The sequence below is a fragment of the Cyclopterus lumpus genome, chromosome 21 (genome assembly GCF_009769545.1).
Source record: "Cyclopterus lumpus isolate fCycLum1 chromosome 21, fCycLum1.pri, whole genome shotgun sequence".
Taxonomy (NCBI): Eukaryota; Metazoa; Chordata; class Actinopteri; order Perciformes; family Cyclopteridae; genus Cyclopterus; species Cyclopterus lumpus.
This window is the reverse complement of record NC_046986.1, coordinates 11215541-11229307: the sequence shown is the minus strand read 5'-3', so window position 1 is coordinate 11229307 and position 13767 is coordinate 11215541. Positions and strand designations below refer to the sequence as shown.

At 40.4% G+C, this 13767-nt stretch overlaps 1 protein-coding gene across 1 annotated transcript; it reads left to right on the top strand.

Moving 5' to 3' along the window:
- On the top strand, nucleotides 1-13491 carry col28a2a (collagen, type XXVIII, alpha 2a). The gene is made up of 35 exons (XM_034561947.1): nucleotides 1-139; nucleotides 469-1043; nucleotides 1467-1487; nucleotides 1612-1671; nucleotides 3520-3573; nucleotides 4231-4275; nucleotides 4370-4396; nucleotides 4484-4528; nucleotides 4657-4701; nucleotides 5017-5070; nucleotides 6004-6072; nucleotides 6192-6260; nucleotides 6434-6502; nucleotides 7459-7527; nucleotides 8143-8211; nucleotides 8304-8372; nucleotides 8609-8677; nucleotides 8779-8850; nucleotides 9013-9081; nucleotides 9174-9245; nucleotides 9381-9449; nucleotides 9611-9679; nucleotides 9806-9874; nucleotides 9970-10038; nucleotides 10139-10207; nucleotides 10380-10448; nucleotides 10688-10756; nucleotides 10840-10920; nucleotides 11025-11060; nucleotides 11145-11181; nucleotides 11469-12026; nucleotides 12155-12471; nucleotides 12587-12842; nucleotides 13179-13370; nucleotides 13458-13491. Exons 1-35 carry the CDS (start codon nucleotides 4-6, stop codon nucleotides 13463-13465), a joined length of 3726 nt encoding a protein of 1241 aa, XP_034417838.1. The 5' UTR covers nucleotides 1-3; the 3' UTR covers nucleotides 13466-13491.
- The last annotated feature ends 276 nt before the right edge of the window (nucleotides 13492-13767 follow it).

Genomic DNA, 13767 nt, shown 5'->3' with positions numbered 1-13767 from the left:
AGGATGTTCCTCTCCTCTACATTGGTGCTGCTGGTCACAGCACTGACCAGCATCTGGGCTCAAGATATTCACAAAGAAAAGAAAATTAGCAAGAAGTTCAGGGCCAAACAACTGGCTGCAAATATTCATGACGGACAAGGTAAGAAAATAAATGAAAAATATACATACTTACAAAATACTTTATTCCAATTGGCCTACCAATTGCCTTTTTGCTGCAGGAATGTCAACATCATGTTGCTCCAGTATTATGTTCATGTATGGTTCATATCTTACTCTGATTGTACCAATATGCAGTTTTCAGCTGTGTGAAGACTTAAAGATTTGTAAAAAAAAATGTAAAAAAGGATGCATCAATTTGACATAAAGTTAAATCAAAATGTATGTTACTTAGTCAAAGCAATACAATTTAAAAAAAAACATGTTGTATTGCCAATGGTGAGTCCTTCATCCTGTTCTGTGTGCACACAGCCATCCTAGATGAGGACTGTGGCTTGGAGCTCTCCTTCCTGTTGGACAGCTCTGAGAGCGCCAAAGACAATCATGAGCAGGAAAAGCAGTTCACTTTGAACATTGTGGACAGACTCCAGGGGGTACAGCTGCAGAACGGCCGCAGCTTGAGTTTAAGGGTGGCTCTGCTGCAGTACAGCAGTCACGTTATCACAGAGCAAACCTTCAGAGACTGGAGGGGCACAGAAAACTTCAAGACCCGCATTGCTCCCATCATCTACATTGGGCACGGCACCTACACCACCTACGCCATCACCAACATGACCAAGATCTACCTAGAGGAATCCAGCCCCGGCAGCATCAAAGTAGCCCTGCTGCTTACAGATGGTATTTCCCACCCAAGGAACCCTGACATTTTCTCTGCTGTTGCTGATGCCAAGAACCAGGGCATCAAATTCTTCACTTTGGGCATCACACGGGCAGCAAACGAGCCAGCCAATTTAGCCCAGCTTCGTCTTATGGCCAGCTCCCCAGCTTCCCACTTCCTCCATAATTTACAGGACGAAGACATTGTTGAAAAAATCGTCACTGAGATTGTGAGTATAATACCTTTCTTTCAGCAGGCCCCATTGAGAAGAAAAGGGATGTATTTGCTTTGACTGAGGATCTATTCAAAGTTGACACATGGACAGGCTTGTTCATGTATTCGTATAGAGAAGGAATGATGAAAATGCTCTGGAGAAACAAAAGAAAGAATATCTTTGACAGCTTTTTACACATGAGCACATCCACAAGGATTCCCAGAATTTCTCACACAAATTGCATTATTACACTGGCTATAATGTTATTTGTCTTTCTTCTTTCAAGTTTAAGTGTCCATACCTCTGGTTTCCCCAAAACGTTTGTGTGTGCATGAATTTTTATTGTCGGCATCGCTAAGCAATGAGCGAACAAATCTTACGAGGGACGACATTATTGCTTAAATTAAAATTAATTTATTAACTTTGTTTTCTTTGCAGACTGGCATGGCTGATGAAGGAGTAAGTAGTATTACATTTAGACAGCTCATAGAGAATCTTTTAACATTTTAATAATGAGTATTTAGGCTATAGTGTGAAGAATTACATTCATAACAGATTAGCAAATGGGTCTCTTCATCTGCAGTGCCCTCTGGCTCAGAGATGTGCTTGTGAGAAAGGAGAGAGGGGACCAGGCGGGCCTGCGGTGAGTATTTAGCTTCAAACTTTTCAAAAATATTCCACAAGCAAAGAGCACTTTCCTTTGAAGTGTCACAAGAAAGGATTCCTGAAATATTGTGCAAAGAAATTTAACATGATCTAGTTTTGAACAATCAGGATAATTGCATACTTTTTTTCTGCTCAGTATAGCTTGTAAGGCATTTGCACAAGTACAGTCTGTGGATAGATAGGTGGTCCGGCCCCACATTCTAAAAGCAAATCTCTGGCAACAGGAAAAGGAGAGCGCAGACTGTCTGCTATTCCCACAGAAATATCTTTGTTGTGCCCTGTCTCGGCCAAATATTGTGCATTTCCCATGTCTCATAAAATGTCCCCCTTGGAAACAAGAGGCACCGCATTTAGAACTCCACTCCCTATAAAACTGGACCTTTGGCCACCATAAATCTCCCAAATACTGCCTCAGACAGTAACACAGTGATAGAAGGGCTGCAGTGTGGAACAACAGATATTACACTTCATTTCTGCATGAAGCTAGAAAAAGATAATCCCACCCACTCTACACACCCACTCACTCTATAAGTGTCAAGCTATCCAACCACCTAGCAAATAATCATGCTGCTGACAGACAGCTGCGTGGCCATTAACCAGGTGCTTTCTCCTCAGAGAGATTCTTAAAATTCTTACACTCAGACAAAGAGGCTCTCATAATTGCTCTCATTAGTTTAATGGGCACACAAACTAGTGATTTCTTGTGCACAGCAATTGACACAGGTTGTCCAGGTGCAGCTCAAGACAATGACCCCTGGCCCTGTGAACAAGACACCTCATGCCCACCTATGGTTTCAACTGTCAGCCCTCACATCCATGAGCACATACAACACACATGCAGACATCAGCCCAGTTATTCATTCCCGAACAATGCCTGTCTAGAGGTAAAGAAAACGTTCACTTTGCATTGACGTCAAGGTCAAGCTCCAAGCTGCTGCATCACACGACAATACAAACACGCGTGGGACATCATAGAACTGTAATTCTTTAAAATAGGAAAAGACAACAGCTTCAATTGAAATTAAAACTAGGTATCAAACCAAATAAAAAAAGAACTAAATCGCAATATCTTAGTGCCCAACTAAAATTATTGCATTTTATTTTGACTTTATGACTTCTGGGTTTAGATTGTATTTTGGGTCTTCTGTGCCACCCTGAGCACACAGTTCATATAAAGACTGAAGAACGGGATGTTCTTTATCCCCCGATGGTCTTCATGGCCATTAGAGTAAGACGTGCAAGCTTAAACTTTTGTGCTGACAGGTTACCATCCATACTTGTATGCCATATCGAATTACACTCTGAGGAATGCTGAGGGGAAAAAAACTACTAGCTGCATCATTCCAAAGAGATAATCATAATAGTAAGTGTTTTGTACAGAGACGAACCTGTAACTTTTTTAATTTGTGCTGTGTGCCATCTTCATTTAATCTTAACTAGTAACATATAGGCTGATATTTACACATCTGGAGTATTCTCACACGTGTTTACTTTTATTATAACACCAACATTATTCAAATAACCCTTGTGGTAGAGGAGATACACCCTTTTTTAGTTTGGGTATGTTTTTTGAGCAGAATCCTAAAAAAATAGGCTGGGGTGTAAAAGGTTAAATTCTTTGACACAACCAAATGATGAGTTTACTATTCACATCACAGAGTTCAAGCCTTCTAAAGTCGATACATCCTGTGCTGTAGCATAGAACAACGATGCTCAACATGTACATGCCATGTGAAAAAACTCCCAATGTGGACACCAAGAGGTGAGCAAAATGTCAGTTAGAAGAAATGAATCACCTTAATCCTGACTTTGTTTCATTCTCCAGGGCAAAAAAGGTCGCTCCGGAGATGATGGAGCTTCGGGGCTTAAAGGGCTAAAGGTGTGTGCTTTTTGATGGACATGTGGGCTACTAATGTCTTAGCTGGCGGGCCCCTTCAGGTGTGATATAATACTTCCTAAGTTCTCCACACCTAAATTCTTGTTTCAAATTTTGGAAAAACTTGTCAGGCTGTCTGTTAAAACTTTAAAAAATGTATGTTCATAATAGTAATAGACACATGCAATCTAGGACATGTTAATTATTATATATGATTATCATTTAGTAATATATAATAATATTTTTTACAAATTTAGTGCAAAAGGATAATGATCTGTCCCTAAGGGTGAGTTTTGGGATGAAATCAAGAAACTAACTCTAAAGTGCTCATGAAGAAATAGGGGAATGAACTCTACCGATATTATTATCTGTGATGGCCTCTTACTTACCCAGACACTCATAAGATTATTATTGATCTCAAATCCATTTTTGTTTTGGGTTTACAGTGCTTCTACACATTAGTATAACATGTGTTCAGGATTTCATTATAATAATGTTGTTGTTACATTAGGGGAAAGATGTTTAATTTGTCCATGTCTTTTATTTTTGTTTCTTAATCTGTTTATTACTGCAACATGTATTCTGTGTTCAGGTACTTTACTTTACAGTGGCTGTAAGTCATATTCACTGATATAATGAGTCTGTGTAATTTCATATCAGGGTGAAGCAGGACTAAGTGGTCTACTCGGGCGTGAGGGTGCTGAGGTAAATGTCGCTATTTATGACCAAATTAAGAAAATATGAATTACTGTCTCATTAGTTTGTTAACACATACATCTCATTCTTTCTTTTTTTAAAGGGAAAACCAGGTTACAAAGGAGAGATGGTATGTGATTTAGATTAATGACAATGATAACATTTAATTTCTTTAGCGACTATACAAGCAGGTGCAATACTTGTAATTTCTACACAGGGTGAGAGGGGTGAGTGTGGCACTCCAGGAATCAAAGGAGACAGGGTACAACTCCACTGTTGACACAACACATACTGAACATTATATATATTTCCCTGTTTGATAATTCATACTTACTGCACGTGCTGTGTATGATCTTATGACCTTTTTCTTCCCTGTGTGGTGTGCTTCAGGGTCCGGAGGGTCCCGTTGGAACAAGAGGACTTAGAGGTCTGCAGGTCAGTAAAATGTCGGTCGTAAAATATGCAATATATATGTTTAACATTATTGTCTTTAATAGTTAACACATCATATTATTTTGACAAAGAGACGAACAAATCTTGGCATTCTGACGACATTCTGCATTTTATCAGAAGTACTCATTGGACTTTTGTTTGTGTTAGTAAATTCTCAAAGGAAAATGGCCTTTAAAAAAAAATTCAAATAGCTGCAAAAATCACCAGGTCATGTGAAACAAACACACACACACACATATTCTAATGTTTTTGGATATTTCTTAATTAATGTTTGTATTGTATAATGTTTCTGCCCAGGGGTTACCAGGACCACAAGGAGACATTGGACCCGAGGGCCTTCAGGGAAAGCAGGTCAGCCCCTTTTTGAACAACTTTTACTTGCCTCATCGTGCACGTCTGCTGTGACCTTTCCTTTTCCATTTATGATAAGTTTAAACTAGGGTCAGAGCTTAACCACCCTGGTCTTTACTGTGCAGCCCACAGGCCTGCTTGTCTGGTAATAAACCCCTGTGTGAACACTTGGCAATGAGCCAAATCTTCCCCATCATTACTATTATTTACCAGAACAGGGATGAGCTCTCAGCAACATATTTCACTACAGGTTCTCTTAATGTTCTCCTTGTATCCTGTTTCTAAATACAGACTAGGAAGTGCCTCCAGCATTGTTAGTATATCCAACAAGACCTGCAGTTAATAACATACAAGAAAAGTCTATGTTTGCTCGGTGGCACGCCATGTAAAGACATGTAGGAAGCATCTGCAAAGGTTAACATGACCCGTGGTGGTCCCCATGGAGTATAAACTGTGGAGATGCTTCTCAAAAGACTCCACACAATAAGTGAAATCCTAAGTGTGCCTCTCACTCCACAGTCCTCACAATCAAATTAGCATTGCATGAATAACATGAACGATAACTCATGAAGAGACATTACAGCAGCCTTTAGCTCCTATTTGTCCTAACCTGCAGGAAGAGATCAAATATCTCGCCCACTACACTAAAGATCATTTTCAGCTTCAAAGAAGCATGTTACTTGCACGTATGCATGCATGTAGCCAATTAAATTCAGTTTTGAGTTAGGTAGTGCTTTTCAGGGGTGCAACATAGTGTTTAATTAAACAATAAATTAATAACATTAAAGCTTTAAATACAGAGGCTAAAAAGATTACAAAAAAACAAAAGCAATGTAGTCATATACTGGTTTAGGACTCATGTGCTTTTGCTATATTGATACAGATTTAAGCTCCAATGCCCACTTATGTTCAGTGTTATATTTGTGATCACAGGGTGAACGTGGCTCACCTGGCTCTTCAGGCATTCAGGGGGAAACTGGCGTTGGACTTCCTGGACCAAAAGTAAATGATGTTATGGATTATCCTCTGAATATTTTTCTTGTATTTTATTATTGTTTATTTGATGATCTGTTAGTCTTCGAGTTTCTTTTATTAAATGAAGTTACTTCATTAATCTGCAGGGTGACATGGGATTCCAGGGCCAAACAGGTCCTCCCGGTCCCCATGGAGTGGGTGAACCCGGTCTTCCTGTAAGTTGAGAGGAAACAGTCTGTGCTATTGCTCAGTGTTCAATGTTTTTGTGTCCGTGACGACCAGATTTGTTTCAGTCGCAAATGGGATCGGTTGAGAAAGCAAACCACAAAGGTACTTTGACCTGAGCCCTGGTTGGGTGACACATTGTGCACTCTGGCTTTGTTTGCAGGGACCTCAAGGACAACAAGGTGTTCAAGGGGGAAAAGGACCCCATGGTGAGGGGTTTCCCGGATCAAAGGTATTATTTTGAGCCGATCATCAGAGAACCCATCAAAACAATAGTAACATTGTCGAGGTGAAATCCTAAACACACCACAATGCTCTGCTAAGAAAATAATAGTCTCAACACCTTACGTAATTAAATAACAACGAGTAATTTCTTGATGAAGTAATGCCGAAATGCCTCGAAAAACATTAATGAATGTTAAATTGTGTTAAAATGTGTTGATTCTTCCTTTGCTTGTGTTGTGCATTGTTGTCTGTATTTTCTTAGTTTGCTGTTAGCTTTGAGCTCTCAGGGCCACCTTGTAACATAATGTCCACCTGACATCAATACAAAATAAGGGACTGTAGATATCCTTTTAATTGATGAGCAGTACAGTAATGCAATTTCAGTAAAGTAATTAGAGGGAAGATTATGGGAACGCACACAGCTGTCATCTGCTAAAACATTTGTGAGTGGTCTAATATTTAGTAGGTAAACAGGATTATATGACTCTCCGTAAATACATGCACTTTTATTTGTTCTGGGGAAAGCTCTTAGAAAATAAAAACTGGAAATGTCTTCAAGCAAGTTATATATTTTACTCTTCTGCTGACAGCGTGCTTCTGTGAGAGGTGAACAAACCCTCCCTTCTCCACACACACAAACAGACATCATGTTGGCATGACCAGGTCTGCATGTATGCATTTCATTACACTTGGATATTGCTGAGGCGGCTCCCTTAAGCAATCACTTCACTTTATGATTCACTGGCTCTGGAAAAAGTTCATGCAGTCAAGAAGTGCCATAAAGAAAAAAACGGTTGTGTTCTTTGTGCATACAATCCTTTTGTATCAATCACAAGGGGATAACAGGAGCCAACATGCTCTTCTTCCACACTCTCTTTGCTGACAACAATGCAGACTTGGCTGTGACCCAAAGGCAAGTGGCTGTGATGTTACTGACAGAAATAACCTGGTTTTGTTCCACAGGGAGAACGGGGGCTCACTGGACCGAGGGGGTCAAGGGGCCAGCAGGGCGCAGGAATCAAAGGAGAAAGGGTGGGTTATAAATATATCATGTAACAAAGAGAATATACTGCAAACCCTCAAGTTTACACAACAAAGGCTCTTCAGGAGGGAGTTTAAATGTCAAGATGGCATCTTGGAGCACTAGAATGAATTATATAGCTTATTTGTGTGTTTCTTGGCCTTTTAGCACTAACTGTTGAACAGTGCAATGGAACATTTACGGATCAACGATTGTACTTGAAAGGATTATTTATGTAGTCTTTATGTAATTTATGAATCATCTGAACTCTTTTTTCCCAAAATAGTATTTATGCATAGGTTTCTATTGACAAGAGTACCTCACAGTTGAGTGTCCAAGTATACATTTTATTGACCAAAAGCAACCTGCAGAGGCAGTTTGCTTTATATTTCTTTATAAATAAGCTAAGCAACAAGTTAGTCAATGAAGGTAAACAACTCCAAATCATAGCAGGTAGGCAAAGGAGGTGTTACTAATGACGGACTAGGTATTGATTATATATATATATATATATATATATATATATATATATATATATATATATATATAACGTTTGAACACCTATGTTGTCAAGGTCACTGAGATGAAACCTTCGTATTAAACCAACTATGGTGTTTAATTTTCAGGGGGACTTGGGACTTCCAGGTTTTCCAGGGCCAACTGGACTGGCCGGAGCAGGCATACAGGGAGAAAAGGTCAGCAAAATATCTTCATCTACAGTATATCCATATCAGGACATAGATTAGTAGGACACTCTGCAAGCCTTCTAATCTTTATTACTGCTCAGGGAGTCGAGGGTCCGAGAGGTCCACCAGGAGGCAGAGGACATCCAGGAGAAGGTTTAGCTGGACCAAAGGTTTGTTAAAACAGCTGCTGTATGAAATGTAGCTACTAAATAAAATATAATAAAGATACAACATCCAATTTGCAATTGTTTACAGGACATAATGTTTATATATTATACATTATCAAAGATAAGATGTGTAGCTGAACAATAAACTGGTCCAACAACATACTAAACAAGTGCAGAACCTCCACGTCTGTTCCACGTTTCTCGTAATGACCCATGTTGTCATGCTATTTCTATTCTAGGGAGACCAAGGTTTACCCGGAGAGCAGGGAGCCACGGGGGAGAGAGGCATTGGTGAGCCTGGTCCAAAGGTAAACAAGTCACTGTATTTATGGTCTGTATAGTTAACATATATTGAGTGCTAATGTACTGAATCCATGGAATATCAAATAATACCATTCTACTGCCACAGGGAGATCCTGGAGCCTCTGGTTTGGGTGGCCTGCCTGGTCTTCCAGGAGAGGATGGAGCTCAAGGGCAGAAGGTAAAGTACATTAACAGTACATTATGCCAACTCTGGGGAAAACATCCACTCTACCTTCCTTTTGTTTGTCCATCCAGTTTTCAATAAACACATTGATTATTTCCAAAATTATTTTCCACAGCTGATTGACTGCTTCTGTCTTATCTACCTTCCCTCTCTTAGGGGGAGGCTGGTTTACCTGGTTTAAGAGGCCCTGAGGGAGCACAAGGAATTGGCACTCAAGGGGAGAAGGTATGATTTGGATTATGTATCTATGTGTTTGTCAAAATGTATACAACAAACAACAAAGGTAATCAGATAATGTGTGCTAAAATCCCTCCCAGGGTGACCAGGGTCTGAGAGGCATCCGTGGGTTACATGGGCCTCCTGGGATCTCTGGACCCTCTGGACCAAAGGTAAATGAATATGTTGCTGTAGGGGATTTATGCCACACTAATTTGAATAGAGCCAAAAAACAAGTTTTGTTGTAGTTTTGTTGCACTAAAGACATGAATTGGATCTTAAGTCTCTTGCCAAATGTCCCCTCACAGGGTGAACGAGGGATATCAGGCCAGCAGGGCATGTCGGGACAGCCAGGACGATCCATATCAGGTCCAAAGGTAAATAAATGTAATCATCATCAAACTGTGTCTTAACACAGATTTTGGCATCGAGGTAGACAGGTAGCAGGCAGCCAGAAGAGCTGCCAGATAGATTCTGATGTGCCGTCATGTTTTAAAATTGTTGCCACAAATCAACACTGTGACTTTATTGTCTCCAGGGGGATGTAGGCCCCGCTGGCCCCGCTGGTCCTGTTGGGGAAACAGGCCATGGATTACCTGGTCCAAAGGTACTGTAAACACTGGAATATTTTTAGAGCATGTGAATGCTGGAAGCATTTACGGTCTTCTTAATCTTAATTTATTGTTCTAATTAACATGATATTGGTCTTCATCACAACATTTTTTTGAAACAGGGTGATCGCGGCCATCTGGGTTTAACAGGTTCAGTTGGTCCAAAAGGCGAAGGCATCCCCGGCCCTGTGGTTTGTTTCATCAACATTTTGCAAATTCAATTTCTGCATCTAGTTAAACCTATTTAAGCTGGAACGGTTGAAACTAATTTCAGAACTTATTTTAGGGTCCTCCAGGCCTGCCAGGATTACAAGGTGAGCCGGGTCCAGAAGGAGTAGGAATTCCTGGTCCCAAGGTTTGTGTCTACATGTTTTTAGGTTGTTTTGTGTTTTTGCATGTGCATGTTTGTTTTTGTTTTAATAATGGTGCATTTGATAATGTCATGTCTGTTTCAGGGGGATGTTGGCTTTAGGGGATTGCCAGGTTTATCCGGTCCACCTGGAGAGGGCTTACAAGGACCACCTGTAAGAACCCTCTTAATCGAATTATAATCAATATTCAAATCTGAATCCTAGCTAATAACGACACATACTAAACATTTGGCAATATATGAGGTTAGCAGTTGCCCTATGCTTATTTACTATATTATGCAAGTTTGCAGAAGCGGTGTGATGACTTTTAAACATTTGTTTCAAGGGTACGGTTGGGAGGGCAGGACCTCTCGGTCCAGCTGGACCTTCAGGAGAAGGTATTCAAGGCCCGAAGGTAACTGTTACCACTGTTTTATATAATCACTATCTTTCAAGCACTTTACAAGCTCTTTATTAACAAGATGAATTCATATTTGTCTACAGCAAGTGAGTGAAGCAATATGATGTATACTTACCTGTATTTGGTGTTGACATGTTACGGAACAAACTAGCTGCAGGACAAAACATAAGAATGATTTATGATCTACTGAGAGTGTGGAACGTTTCCGTATGATTCAATAAATCTAATTTCAGGGTGAGCCAGGATCTCAAGGTATGACTGGGCCTAGAGGGCCTCGGGGAGATGGATTTCCTGGTACTAAGGTAAGAGATGTACACAAATCTACTAAACATTTTATTGATATATGATAGTCTCTGTCTGATCATCTACAATTGCCTTGTTGAAGGGGGATCGTGGATCACACGGTGAAAGGGGAATGAAAGGTATACAAGGTGACATGGGTGATCATGGAGTCTCTGGTGAAGCAGTAAGAAAAACTTCCTCACTTCCTGAAATAAATACTCAAACTGGCAATGTGAAGTCTCAATGAAGCTAACTGTAATATTGTTCTCAATTTTTCTCCAATCCCAGGGAAGGCCAGGAGCAAAAGGAGACCAAGGCCTCACAGTAGGTTCATCAATTCAACTAATGATTGAACATTTAATAGATTAAAGGGATTTTGTACAAATATAAATATTCTTACATTTTCAGAGAGAGGACATTATTAAGCTGATCAAAGAAATCTGTGGTAAGATTACAAGTCTGTTTATTGGTTTTAACGGTTAATAAGTAGCTGGTATCACGGGCAACACATGTGGAAATGTAAAATGTGCAAAGAGATCTGATATATCTACTAGCAGTTACTTTGAACTGACAACTGAGATGAAATGTCGAGCCAAATTCTGAAAAAGTAGGAAAGGAGTTTAATGTTATTGTTTTGGTTCAGATTCTGACGTTATCATTTTAAATAGGCCACAATGTTCAAGAGCAGTAACAATTGCTGCGCACTAGGTAAACACGTTTCCTTTTTCTCAGGATGTGGCATCAAGTGCAAAGAACGGCCGATGGAACTTGTGTTCGTCATTGACAGCTCAGAGAGTGTCGGCCCCGAGAACTTTGAAATCATCAAGGACTTTGTCACCAGGTTGGTCGACCGGACCACAGTTGGACGCAATGCCACCAGAATTGGACTGGTCCTCTACAGTCTGGATGTCCATTTGGAGTTCAACTTGGTTCGCTACATGAGCAAACAAGATGTCAAGCAGGCAATCTGGAAAATGTCGTACATGGGTGAGGGCACCTACACTGGCACCGCCATCAGAAAGGCGACTCAGGAGGCTTTCTTCAGCGCTCGGCCTGGAGTCAGGAAAGTAGCCATCGTCATCACCGATGGTCAAACTGACAAACGAGAGTCTGTCAAACTTGACATCGCTGTGAGGGAAGCTCACGCTGCAAACATTGAGATGTACGCCCTGGGGATTGTCAATTCTTCTGATCCTACGCAGATGGAGTTCCTGCAAGAACTCAACCTCATTGCCTCTGACCCCGACAGCGAACACATGTACCTTATTGATGACTTCAATACTCTACCAGGTGATATGCACAGTCAAATGTTATATATAGCATGCCTTCAGTAGTGTGTTCATTAACATATATAGATATAATTGCTCCCAGCTGAGTGGTTGTTAAGTGCCTAACTGATTTCTAAATGTGTTTTTCAGCACTAGAGTCTAAACTCGTCAGCCAATTCTGTGAAGACGAAAATGGCGCCCTCATTTACAATCGCATTACAAATGGGCACTGGAATGGCTACAATGGCCATAGGCATGGTATTAAGGGCAATAATGTAAATGGAGATGATACCAATGGATATAATGGCTATGGCAATAATGGTTATGGTTATGGAAATAATGAATATGGGAACACCGAAAATGGTCACAATTTCCAAGAGGAAATTCAAAATCAGAGACGCACCAATAGCCGAGGGCGCGGAGACACGTTCACTCTGCCCATCAGTGCTGATCCTCTTCCTATTCAGGTCTGAAAATTAATTTTGCTATGTTTTAAGTAAAGTATACTGTTGTCATTTTCTTCATGGATGGTGCCAAATTCATCACAACGGTGACACATTTTATGTTTTCGTCTTACTCCAGGTGGTGGAAGATGATGAAGGTGAAGATTTAGACTTAAGAGCCCAAGCACGGGTTGGTAATACTGTAGCTGGTGTACCTGTAGTTAACAAAACCACATCTTTATCGCATGTGAGCGAAAGTTCTGTCTCCAATGAGGCCGTCTTATCTGCTTCTGCATCTTTATCCTCATCTGCATCATCTGTGTCAACACTGGGCTCAGTTACATCTTTAAACTTGGAACGGTTGCAGCCAGTGGTGAGACAAGTCCTGTCTGAAGGTAAGTACTGCACTCCAGCTCAACAGGACTTTTTTCACAGAGGACCTTTTGACATTTCCCAGTCGGAAAAACACAGGTTGTATTCAAATTCAGACAAATCAACGATGGCTGAATTGTATTCAGCTGCTTTGGTTTCAGGGTCCTGGTGTTGTGCACACTGACTCATTGTCACGCCTTACTGGAATACATGAAGAGAATGGAGACATCATCAATGTTATTAGTAACACCTGTGCTTACTAATGAGCTATATGCCATGTATGTCAAAATATCCGCTGTGAAAAAGGCCTATTCACATTCTTTGAAAAATATGCATCTCACACAGGATTTCCTTTTCAGAGTCCCGTGTTCTTGATCCTCGCTGTGACCATAACTTGGACCAAGGCACCTGCCGAGACTATAACATCTACTGGTACTATGACAAGCAGGCCAATGCCTGTGCACAGTTTTGGTACGGAGGCTGCGGTGGGAATGACAACCGTTACGAAACAGAGGATGAATGCAAGAAGACTTGCGTTCTATTCAGAACAGGTAACTTTTGTAGATTTTGAACAGCAAATGTGCACATTCTCTTTTCATTCACATTCATAACTGAACATGTTCCTGTCTTGTCTCCAGCAGGATAACAGGAGACAAGGACATCAGAAAGTGGACTCTACTACTCTACAATCTGCTGTTCCTTATTTTGTGATGCATTATGCCTGTCGGGTTCAGAAAATAATTTCATGCACTTTTTGAAAACGTTTGTCCTCACACAAATGCATTTTTTATAAAATAGCAAAACAGTGCTAAAAAGTCATGACCAACTGAATCAAATTGTCAAAGACTGTTAACATGTGAATTAATGAGATTTTAGACTTCTAAAAACAGACTTTATTACCTCAGTGAAACCAGAAGAAATGCTTTATTCAGGATTTGGCTGCCCTGA

What these genes read in the sequence shown, in the direction of transcription:
- col28a2a (XM_034561947.1), top strand. Translation starts at nt 4, where the DNA reads ATGTTCCTCTCCTCTACATTGGTGCTGCTGGTCACAGCACTGACCAGC. An exon ending in CAGGCATACAGGGAGAAAAG is followed by an intron (nt 8,212 to 8,303) that starts GTCAGCAAAATA and finishes ATTACTGCTCAG; the next exon opens with GGAGTCGAGGGTCCGAGAGG. An exon ending in GAGACAAGTCCTGTCTGAAG is followed by an intron (nt 12,843 to 13,178) that starts GTAAGTACTGCA and finishes TTTCCTTTTCAG; the next exon opens with AGTCCCGTGTTCTTGATCCT.